Source organism: Perca fluviatilis, chromosome 12 (assembly GCF_010015445.1).
Source record: "Perca fluviatilis chromosome 12, GENO_Pfluv_1.0, whole genome shotgun sequence".
NCBI classification, from domain to species: Eukaryota; Metazoa; Chordata; class Actinopteri; order Perciformes; family Percidae; genus Perca; species Perca fluviatilis.
The window spans coordinates 21,756,123-21,768,417 of record NC_053123.1 but is presented as its reverse complement, the minus strand read 5'-3'; the positions used below and the strand labels follow the sequence as shown (position 1 = coordinate 21,768,417).

Sequence of the window (12,295 nt, the reverse complement as noted above, 5' to 3'; positions counted from 1 at the left end):
GTTATACCCCATCTCTCTCCCAACTTTGCTGTCTATCCACTGTCACTCTGAAATAAAGGGAAAAAAGCCCCCCCAAAAAAATAATCTTTAAAAAAAAGAAATGTGCAAAATAAGATAACTGGCCTCCAAATGGAACATTAAAACGGAGTGATCCAGATTTAGCAGGCCCCAGGTTTACGGTTGGTGAGGTATATGAAATACAAAAGCAAGATGTGAACTGAAGTGATCAAGCATTAAGGCAGCTTTTCCATTTTTACCTAATGATTAGGTCCTATTTTGTAAGTCTGTGTAAAAATCAGTTTTAATAGGCTATCTTTTCGGTTATGTGTATTTTATGCTTACATGCTGTAAAAAAATGTATGTGTTAAATTTTTTGACCTTGGAAAAGCAGCAATTACACTACAAGGTCTACTTAGCTGGAGCTTTCTGTCATACACTATCTTCCTCTGCAGATAGGGAAGCCCAGTTGTCATTACAAACGTGTGTGTATGTGTTCATGCTTTGATAAATTGATGGTTATTGGCAGAATTATGTAGTCAGGAAGGGGTTGATGCTAAGTTGGTTTCTGGGGCTTTTGGCAAAATATAATATATCTATTATCTTTTTTATTTGATTCCCTCCAGAAAAAAAATACTCTACTACAGCCGAGCATAGTCTGTCTGCTGAGGAAGACCATGCAATGTGGGAGAAAGTTCTGGAGTCCTTTTTTGTGTTGAACCACTGTTTTCACTGACTGTGCGCTAAACTGATTTTATCAGGGATTTTATGTGCAAAACATTAACAGTCTTGTAGAATGGATTCAGAGTAATCCATCTAGTCTGAACCAGAGTGATAGAGAAAGGCTCTGGTCTGAACTCCTTCTGCAATCGATTATTCTTGTCTTCTAATCACGTGACACAATTTTGTATCTCCTCACTTCCGCAAATAAGCGTCAGTGCAGCTGAGTGTGGCTGCTTCAGCAGAAAGTGAACATACGGACGGACATCCCGCCACCGACCTGTGTGGCCCGGAGAAACCGTCAGCCCAGAACCGTTAACGACACCAGAAACAGAGCTAGCTATATTAACAGGTGAGTTTGACGGTAACATAATTCTTCTGTTGCTTTGGAAGTTGTTAAAAAGCTATTTTTCTTTCCAGGCTAATTTGTCAACGTTCGCCAGTTAGCTATGTGACTTTCCAAACGGATCAGTCTAGTACCGACTCCGTTCACTTTGATGTGTCAGCTCGACAGTTTGCTGAATAACGTGTTTGTAACAAAGGCCAACATTAGCCGGCTAGCTCAGTGAAGTGGCCAATGTTTGCTGGGGTTTTTAACTAAACATAGCACGTCTGTGACCCACAGTTTCAACAAACGTTAAGTCATTTTCCTCAGAAATTCTTAAGCTTTCTGACTTCATAAGCATTTTTCACCCATAACCGTTTCAGGGAGACGGGCAACACAGCATGATATAAAATCCACCCTAAAGCAGATGCTACGTTGTTTCCATCAGACAGTGAAGTTATAGTCATGTCTACAAAGACGACTTTCTCTCTCAGCATCAAGACAATGACTATGGGTAGAAATGTGTGTCACTAGGAACTCAGTTGGATTCAAATTCAGTTTCTAGGGACATCCAAGGGAGTAAAGACCAATACCCTACATATTTGGTGGTTAAACCCGTTGATAACTGCTGTATGTAAGTCAATATGTCTTCATATAAAACACAACCGTTCAAAAGTTTGTAATAGCCTTCCACAAAAGCTTGATTTGGTACAGTCAAATGGCTGAGAGAACTACTCTATATTTCTGAATGGTATGTCATGTTTTTAGTTTGTGGAAAGTCCTCTTTACAAATAGATGTTATTTTGTATAAAGGGTTTGCATAAAAATAAAAAATGTCTTTTGTATATGGAGAACAAAACGCTTGGTGTGGTTTAGCAGCATTTTAACATCCTAGCTGGACAAGAGAAACCTAATTTGTATGCTGCTGGGTAGTTTAATCTATAACTAACTATCCTATTGTTATTTGATTATAATGTATGGAAGTAGAAGTAGAAGTATAAAGTAGCATGAAGTGGAAATACTGGAATTTTCCACTACTGGTAAGGATGACAATATTATATTAAAGCTGTGTGTGGTGTTGTCAATGGGTCTGCACCTGGAGCAAACTCCAGCATTTGTCTCATCATCACGGCCTGTCTCTGCTGTCCAGCTTAAGACGAGGCTGATTCAAATCAACAAACTAGTAGTTGTGTGGTATTACAAAAATAAAATTTTGATATAATCTATTTTAAGGTTTTTCTTCTTCTTGGATGTCCAAATAGGATGAGAGTCCTGCCTGTCTCACTGCTCCGACATTAGGGCTAGGACGATATGCTTTTGTCCAGATTTGATTCTTTCACGATACATGGTTGCCAGTTGGATTTGTATTGCGATTTTCATTTATTGCGATTCTAGAAGTATTGCAATTCGATGGTATTAAGTATTGTGATTTTCTTTTCCTTAACAAAAACCAAAGTTGAATATAGCACACCCCTATTAGACATAGTCTTATGAACCGATCCTAATCACTGTACTATGATTTGTATTTTCCAAAAATGTTTTTTTCCTTTTTTCTGTTTCCTACCGCTTCTGGTGTCGCAACTGTAGACTCTATAAAATCACATTGTTAATGTTCATGCAATTTGTTATACCATTAACCATGGTAGAATTTTTGACACCGTTAAGACTAAAATTTTACTCTGACAAGCTTTATACATGCATACCAGGGCTGCACAATATATCTTTTTTTTTATCGTCTGTGCGATATCAACTGGCGCAATAAACACATTGTGAAAGGCTGCAACATATCGCGAAAAAGATTTGTTTGTAAGTTGAAAGAAAATATCAGTAGAAAACTGCACTTTAAAATGTAGCTGTCATTCTTTTTTTTTCTTTTTTTTTTTTTTAATGGTGCCTTTTATATTCAATGTTCAATTTGTTCAATACAAGAATGTTGGAAATTATTTCCTTTCATTTGTTTTAATATTCAACAAGCAATTTGTTCTATTTTGGGAGAATACTAAAAGCAGCAGAAATGCAGAACTGAGCAGACTTTAATATCTGTTTATTTATCACAAGAAATAGCGTTATCGCAATATTCAATAACATTATCGCAATATTCAATAACATTATCGCATATTTTCCTTGTGTGTGTGTGTGTGTGTGTGTGTGTGTGTGTGTGTGTGTGTGTGTGTGTGTGTGTGTGTGTGTGTGTGTGTGTGTGTGTGTGTGTGTGTGTGTGTGTGTGTGTGTGTGTGTGTGGCCTGTTTGTCCCAAAGTATTTAACAGTTTTAACGACAGAATGCTTTGACTTTGCTGTAAAGTGCTTCCCCCCCTTTGTCTTCTCGCCCCATCTCATATTAGTGTGTTTGCACTGGTTGAAATAATGTTTACATAGGTAGACAAATGTCTTTGATGCTGCCTGACTGTGTATACTTTCACACCCACTCACAACAGCGACGGCAGCACTGGCAACTCTGCCTCCCCCTGCCCCTGTCCCCTGCCCTGGCTTTGGACCGAGGTTCATCCCTCCACCCCGCCGCCCTCGCCACAGACTCAAAGCGTGTGCATCATGGTGGATGTAACCAAATGGCCCATTTTCAGCCTGTTGGGGCCCCAGGAGCTCTCCACCATACGAAAAGCATGTGTGTTTGGAACGTCTGCTAACGAGGCCATCTACATCACCAATGATGATGAGGTGAGCGGACCGAGGGAAAACAGAGGTGTGGAGTTAATCATGCATCACTTGTCACTGGTCATCGCCACTGGTGCTTAACTAATACTTAAAGGGACCCTGGCTTTACATGTTTTACATCACTACTTTACTGTAATTTTCTTCAGCCCATTGTGGGTTCTTAGATTGGTTTCCTACCTTGAAAGCGTGGTTTTAATTCATGCCTGCTCAAAGTTTCAACTTCAATCAACAGGAGTTGTAAAACACGCTTACAGTTGGTAACCAACCACATAGCACATTTATTAGGGGTGTTGAAATTAATCATTGCATCAATGCATTGCGATGCGGACCTGGACGATTCTGCAGTGATGCAGGGACAGACCATCATCGATTATTGCCTAATGCCTTTTTATTTTTTATTTTATTTTTTTCTGTGCCTTTTGTCTGTTGTCCGCTGTGTTCAGACTCTGCTACATTCAGGAAGTATCTTTTTTTTAAAGAGCGGATACAATAAAAAGGGGAGTTTATATGTATCTGACTGCTTAAATTTGTTGATGAAAACCATGTGTAGCAATATATAATAATTGAGGAGGTGATGCATTGTGATATCGAATCGTCGACAGGATAATCGCAATCGAATCATGACACCAGTTAAGATTCACACCCCTAACATTTACTGCTTTATTTCTTTTCTGTCAGAGTTACTGTATTGTAGCATGGTGAAGTGGCGATGTGTGTAACGCTGCACTAATAATTTTTTTTATATTCAGAATTGGTCAAATAACTACTTGTAATGTCAAGGGTGTGGCTCGTAGTGACAGAGATTTATCATCCACCGCTATAGTTCCCTTCAGCTCTACGGTGAGTTTTAGTGTCTTCAGCTTTTCAAACGCGCAAAACCTTTGGTATGGTTATTTAAAGGTGTGTGTGTGTGTGTGTGTTCGTGTGTGTGTTCGTGTGTGTGTTCGTGTGTGTGTTCGTGTGTGTGTTCGTGTGTGTGTGTGTTTGTGTGTGTGTGTTCGTGTGTGTGTGTTTGTGTGTGTGTGTTCGTGTGTGTGTGTTCGTGTGTGTGTTTGTGTTCTTATCAGCGCTGGTGTTGATGTTTGTGTGTCTGGAATGTGACCTGTTACTCACTCGTCTAATGGAGGCTGTCTCTGCTTAGCCCTGCTTATCGCTGATCCACATTACATGTTCCCTCTGTTGTCCCTCCTCTCTCCACACTCAGGTGTATGTGTTTGGGTTGAACTGCAGTAACTGTCTGGGAACAGGGGACAGCCAGAGCACCATTGTACCCAAGAAGCTGGACTTCCTGAGTGGGAGGAAGGTGGTCAGCCTGAGCTACGGCTGTGGACCCCACATCCTGCTGGCCACAGAGGGTAGCTGCACAAAACCTTTTTTAATCTTCCTCTTCACAGTTGGATTAAAACGTGCTGCAGAATGACTCCTCTTTTTGTGTTTCAGATGGGGAGCTATTCGCCTGGGGTCATAATGGTTACAGCCAACTGGGAAATGGAACAACCAACCAAGGAGTAGTTCCAGTCCTCGTGTCTGCCAACCTGCTCAATAAGAAAGTGACAGAGGTGGCCTGTGGCTCTCACCACTCAATGGCTCTGACCGACTCAGGAGAAGTGAGTGTCTACATGCAGCAGAATGGCAACCTGTTTAAAGCCTTTCTAATGACACATGTGATTCAGCTTTGGCCAAAGGCAGTGCTTAGCCAGACAGACCATCAAGTCCAAGCACAGCATAGTTGATCCCTCCTGAGCTGAAAACTTCGACAACTAACCTCAGCTTTAAGGGAACTATTGTGCTTCAAACTACTTCAGACTGTAGTGCACTCTTGCTGGTTCCCAGATACAACGCAGTGTTTATTCACTGTGGTTGAAATTCACACAAAGGATCTTAATAGTTCAATTGAGATGTGTTAATTGTTGAAGTAATAGTTTGACGTTCTGGGAAATACACTTATTTGCTTTCTTCCAGAGATTTTGATGGGAAGATTGATACCACTCTCATGTCTGTTATGTAAATAAGAAGCTACCCCCAGCAGCCGGCTGACTTAAATAACCAGACTGGTTGCCTGGCAACTGGTGCTGGTCACTAAATAGTCCATAAATCCCCATAATATGGCAATATTTAGTTTTTACACTTCTGTTTTTGAACAGAATAATCAAATAATATGCAAAGTGTTAAACGCTGCAGCCAACAACTCACTTACCTCTTAGCATTAAGAAGCCTGGCTGCTGTACGCATGAATGCATGTTTGTAGCAGCTTAGCTCCCTCTAAGGCACTGTTTCTCAAATAGGAGTACTTTGGAATACTGCAAGGGGTATGTGATTTATTTATTTAATTTTTAAATTAGCAAAAATGCTAATTTAAAAATATGTCATGCATAATTCCTAAAATAATAATAATACTACAATAATAAATGAATTAAGTGATGGATTCTTAACATTTGAAATGTAACATTTAAATCTTTTTGTTTAAAAAAGGTTGTTGTTTAGTGAATCTATCACTGCTGGCGCTGTATTGTACCTCTTTATATTTTTTCTACCAAAAATGTTTTGCGCTGGTCAGGGGGTACTTGGCTTAAAAAAGCAATTCAAAGGGGGTACAATATTGAATTTTTTTGAGAAACACTGCTCTAAGGGACATAAAAGCTGGTATTTAGAGCTTACGGTATATGCAGGATAGATAATATTTTTTGTTGCATAATAATAATAATAATAATAATAATAATAATAATAATAATGTCTACTCTTTAATTTAATAGAAGGGAGGATGTTATTTAACTCTTCTTCTCACCTTTATCCTCATGTCTGCCAGGTGTATGCATGGGGCTACAACAACTGTGGTCAGGTGGGTTCAGGCTCCACAGCGAACCAGCCAACGCCCCGCAGGGTGTCGAGCTGCCTGCAGAACAAAGTGGCTGTCGGTATCGTCTGTGGGCAGACCTCGTCTCTGGCAGTAGTGGACAATGGAGAGGTGACTGTTTTAATTTATACTGGAGCTATAAACCGTGTTATCCATCTCCGGCCACCACAGCACTCATGTTCTCTTTGTGTCTCTGCAGGTGTATGGTTGGGGCTACAACGGGAACGGACAACTGGGACTTGGAAATAATGGGAATCAACTCACTCCCTGTCGCCTTGTAGCTCTGCAGGGTTTATGTGTTCAACAGGTGTGCGATTACAACTCAAAACAAAAACTTATTTGTGCATCTCACCCAGTGAGATCTGATATCATTATAAAGTCCTATAAATATGCAATCCAATTTATATACAAATTTTTAAGCTACACCATTTCATCACTACATTTTGATTCAGCCCTGCCACCTTATTTAAATGCAAACATGTGAACAATGCCATTGCGTTTTATCAATTGTATAGTTCTGTGAGTGGGTACAAGAAGAAATCTTTATGTATGCACCAGCTAATGTCATTTTATTCAGAATCTTTCACATTTTTGAGTATCAAATGGTTTGCCACTAAAATACTTTATAGGAAGAAGCACAAGAATAGTTTACTGCGGGAGATCCCCTGGTAAAACTGAGAATTACACAACGTGAAAGCACCTGGGAGAGGCATTATAAGATACAAAAAAATTCAAGTTAAAGGTGTCCTATTTAGATGTAACATTATCATTAGTTCCACTGAAGCCTGTATCTGCGTTTCTGTGGTTAACCACTTGGTTAATAAAAGTTCTTTAACTTTGACTGTGGCTTATTTAGTCAAGTTTGGAAAAATGCATCTTTAGCATCCCAGCATTCTTTTTTTATTCCACCTCCTCCATCGTATTAGTAACTAAGATTTAAAAAAAAAAAAAAAAAGTACGAGAGATGAAAGTGATGCCTCCTCTTCTCTAACCAAGAATCCACAATCAAGAACAAGAACAATTTTTTTTATTAAAATATGAAACGGAGCAAGTCCTCACATTTGACAATTCTTTATTATTTATTTTCCAATGTAAAGTAGACTTTGCCTGTGAAAATTTGTTAGATTTGGCATGTTAAAATTCTGGGTTACACTTTACTTGAAGGTATCTACATAAGAGTGACATGACACTGTCATGAACGTGTCATAAACATTATAAACAACTCAAACGTTTATGACGTAACGCTTCTTTTAGTAAGTTTCATTTGGTTTTTGTCATGACAAGTTAGGGTTAGGGTTCATGTGTCATGACCGAGTCATGTCACTCTTATGTAGATACCTTCAAGTAAAGTGTTACCAAATTCTGGGTCTTACCAAGCGACAAAGACATGCATGCTCGGTAACTAGGACTACAGTTGAAAATTAGCCAACTGGCGCATTCACAGAAATGTTGATTTAATGTGCATTGTCCTAATCAAAATAAGTCTTAACCCTTTTTAATGAAAAATGAAGCCAATGCGCAAGTGCCAAAAACTGCAGCTTATCGAGTGGCCACTTGAGGTTGGCTCCAAATGGGAGTCAGTCTTACATGTAGATTTTTTGTTTTTCCTCTTCAGATTGTCTCAGGCTATGCCCACTCGCTGGCCCTAACAGACGAAGGGTTGCTGTTCGCTTGGGGTGCCAACACATATGGACAACTGGGCACCGGCAACAAGAGCAACCAGCTGAGCCCAGTTCAGATCATGACTGAGAAAGAGAGGCGAGCTAACCATCACCACAAATACTGTTTAACAAACAGTCTCCTCACGGTCTTATACGCTGCTAATTCTCTCCTCTGCCCTCTTCTTCTCTTTCTCAGGATTGTGGAGATTGCTGCCTGTCACTCCACACATACGTCGGCTGCCAAGACTCAGAGTGGTCAGGTGTACATGTGGGGCCAGTGCAGGGGCCAGTCCATAGTACTGCCTCACCTCACGCACTTCACCTGTACCGACGATGTCTTTGCATGCTTCGCCACCCCCTCAGTTATGTGGAGGCTTCTTTCCATGGGTGAGACATGGGACTCGTGTGTCCAAAGATGTAGTAATGAGATGACTGCACCAGTGGTTTTACGTTTAATTCCTTTAACAAATTAGATTTCTGTTACTGATGAAGATTTTCCAAAGCCAGTTGTTGTTGTTCCTTTCCAGAGGAATGTTTCTGAAAGAACTACTCCATTTTAACCCAAGTAAAAAAATTTGATTATTTACCTCTGTGCGTATTTTTTGCAAGTTCTTATGTGCCGATTTGCATTGCCTAAAAGACTATCCTAGCATTTTATTTTGAAATAATTAAATAACTCCAATTAAATAATTGGAATAATTAAATGGCAATGTACCGTATAATTAGTGCTAAGTTACATGGTTCTTTGCAGGATACAGACAATTAAATTAATAGAGCAACGTGAAATAAACGCTCATCAAAAGACATGTGGTCCTTCCTGTTTCTGTTGTTAAAATGAAAGTAATTCAAATCACTGCTAAGAGTTTTATTTTATTATTTTTTTTTTTATATCTTCCTAATGCCTGAGCTTTGTGTGTGTGTGTGTGTGTGTGTGTGTGTGTGTGTGTGTGTGTGTGTGTGTGTGTGTGTGTGTGTGTGTGTGTGTGTGTGTGTGTGTGTGTGTGTGTGTGTGTGTGTGTGTGTGTGTGTGTGTTGTTTTGTTTTTTTTTTGTTGTCTCGTTGTGTGTCTTCTCCCTGCAGAGCACGATGACTTCTTGACTGTGGCTCAGTCACTGAAGAAAGAGTTTGACAACCCAGAGACAGCTGACCTCAAGTTCTGCGTTGACGGCAAATATATCTATGTCCACAAAGCGGTTCTCAAAATCAGGTCAGGGATTTCATCTCGCAGCTGTCAGTTTAAGTTATATACTCATTTGTTCATAAATAATAATAAAAACACCCGTATCTATCCTGAAACAAACGGCCGTGCAGGTGTGAACACTTCAGATCCATGTTCCAGTCGCACTGGAACGAAGACATGAAGGAGGTGATTGAAATAGACCAGTTCTCCTACCCAGTGTACCGCTCCTTCCTAGAGTTCCTTTACACAGACAATGTGGAGTTGCCTCCTGAGGATGCTATTGGTCAGAACCACACACACACGTCACAGCCTGATCTTTACCGACATTTGTTTGCGTGTTGGTTGTAAGTGCTGTAAAAGTGTTGTTATCGGTGTCTCTGCTCTGTCAGGGCTGCTGGACCTGGCCACGTCATATTGTGAGAACCACCTGAAACGTCTGTGTCAACATATTATAAAGAGAGGAATCACCGTTGAAAACGCCTTCTCTCTGCTGTCAGCGGCCGTGCGCTATGATGCAGAGGTCAGTGACTCTACCATCTATCATTGTTTGTCTGTTTATCAATAAGGAGAGATCAATTGGAATTGTATAACAATATTCACTGAGGTCAGAAGTGGAGTTCGCTAAATCAACTGGGTATCTTCTAAAGTTAGTCTTTTAAAGGTGCTCCAAGCGATGTTGGGTGCCGTTACTTCTTGTTGACGTTCAAACAAAACGAAGACTAGCTTGCTCCTCCCTCCTCGTCATCCCGTTCCCTCCCTTCTGTGCTTCAGCGCACTAATCCCGCGTGTGTGGACCCTACGCTGTCTACAGAGACCGTGTTTTTTTTTTTTACAGTGTGTTTAGGGGACCGGCAGCTCCCGGATAGGGAGGAGATGTTTCCTGTATGTGACAAAAAATGTTGTAGCCTAAAAAACACGTCCCATCGCTTAGAGCACCTTTTAGTACCAACTCCCATTGCCATGTTGCTATCCCTCCACTGCCGCTCAACAAAAGCGGGCGTTTTGTATCTAAAAGACTAACTTTGAAAGATATTCAAAAAATTTGTCTCACTCAGACTACTGAAGCCTCATATAATAATATTATAAAATTATTATATTATATAATATTACAAATTTTTGCTCTTACCTTTTTGTCTTTCAGGACCTGGAAGAGTTCTGCTTTAAGTTCTGTGTGAATCACCTGACTGAGGTGACCCAGACCGCTGCTTTCTGGCAGATTGACGGCAACCTGCTCAAAGATTTCATATGTCGAGCCAGCCGCTGCGGAGCCTTCAAAAACTGACCTCAACCTGAGATCATTATAGACTCAGACGCAGAGGCTGCTGTGGCGACTCCGGGAGTGACTCCTCTAAGGACTTTGTCTCTCCCAGTCGGCTCCAGGAGACTTTACTGACAGGTGGTAAACAAACTTTATATCTTTAGATTATCACAATCACTGTCAAATCTGTTATTCATCTCATTCCAGACCAGTGTGTCCATTACGTGAGCTGTTCATGCCGATATTAAAAGGCTGAGCTGACATTACACAGTCCAGTTACAGTAGTTGTGTGCCACAGTGCCTGACTGCCTATTCCTTTACACACATCGTGTAAAGCAGGACTTAAAATGCATTGAGAGGCATCCTATCGCTTGATGAAGTTGTTGTTTCTATAACTTGAAATATTCTTGCCAGTCGCCTGATATCCCTTTTTTTTTCTATTATTCTGTTTAATTGACCAAGTTACTTCTTAAGTGCTTGCACTTGTTGGAAATATGATATGATTTTTTCCCCTCTTTACTAGAAGACTACATTATAGTTTGGATGTACCATCTGGAATCATGGTTTACAGGTTGAGGTATAAGGCTTTTTGCACTTTTAGATTCCAGAATAGAACAAATGTTTTGAAGACTGGACATTGACATATCAAGAATGCAGATTCAACCCTTTTTATTTAGTCTGTTTAGGTCAAACTCCAGTCAGCGATTATAAGTCCTAGTGGCTGAGGTGTGATCTTCTGTCTAGGCTATCAGAAGACCCAAAGAGGGGAACTCAGGTTACAAGTGAGATTCAGTCTTAAACTGTTACAGATGTGAAAATGATGCCGCTACATTTGTGGATTCCATAGGTTGGAAAGTGTTATTTTGTGCAGCTACAACTCCATAACAACTCCATAAAAGCTTCTTTAATTTGTCTATTTTTTTTATCACATAAAACAATCCAGTTGGTGTTAACTGGCAGTTAAACTCGCCTGGTTGCCAGCTGACAAAAAATGTATAGAGCCATTAAAAATCTGTTTACAGTAAGGCCTGTAGCCTTGCAGAAGCTTACGTTGTATGGGCCTGGACTTTTCAAAAAAAAAAAATACCTTTTCATCCACGACATCTATTGTATGTTGATAACAATATTTTACAATATTATCATTTATTAAGTTGATGTGACATCTTTCTGCACTACTGCTGGGAGTATTTTGAAGAATATATTGCTCATTTCTATGCAGGACATATCTACTTCAAAATCAATTATGTGATTGATTGATGATATTGATTTATATTATAGTATTGTGAATTGCCAGTAAAATTTTGACCTTTGCAACTTGTGTATGATAAGTATTCAAAAATATATTGCAAAATATATTGCAATAAACCTAATTAAAAAGCTGGGGATCTTCATGTATCATAGTAATATTTGAGAAAGCACAATAATTGCATTTCAGAATGAACGGATCTCTTTTGTGCATTAATAAACCACGAGATTCAAACCACCACCACAATGTTTTGTTTCATCATTTATCAAAGGAAATCAAAAGTGGACATTTTGGGAACGACCTCTAGCTCACACGGTAGAGCGTGCGTCCCATGTAGGCTCAGTCCTTGCCAGCGGCCCGTGTTCGAATCCAAACCCGAG

General features: G+C 39.9%; 1 protein-coding gene across 2 annotated transcripts; it reads left to right on the top strand.

The window, feature by feature from the left end:
• Window positions 1–914: 914 nt before the first annotated feature.
• LOC120569581 (RCC1 and BTB domain-containing protein 1-like) lies at window positions 915–12,155 on the top strand. 2 transcript variants are annotated; one of them, XM_039817468.1, is made up of 12 exons: window positions 915–1,069; window positions 3,479–3,719; window positions 4,921–5,071; window positions 5,157–5,323; window positions 6,523–6,681; window positions 6,770–6,877; window positions 8,186–8,328; window positions 8,428–8,618; window positions 9,312–9,438; window positions 9,543–9,694; window positions 9,801–9,931; window positions 10,553–12,155. In XM_039817468.1, the coding sequence occupies exons 2-12, from the start codon at window positions 3,594–3,596 to the stop codon at window positions 10,691–10,693; spliced, it is 1,596 nt and encodes a 531-aa protein (XP_039673402.1). In that variant the 5' UTR covers window positions 915–1,069; window positions 3,479–3,593; the 3' UTR covers window positions 10,694–12,155. The 2 variants fall into 2 exon arrangements, with proteins under 2 accessions (XP_039673402.1, XP_039673403.1); XM_039817469.1 differs by lacking the exon at window positions 915–1,069 and adding an exon at window positions 4,466–4,556 and having other exon boundaries at window positions 3,583–3,719.
• The last annotated feature ends 140 nt before the right edge of the window (window positions 12,156–12,295 follow it).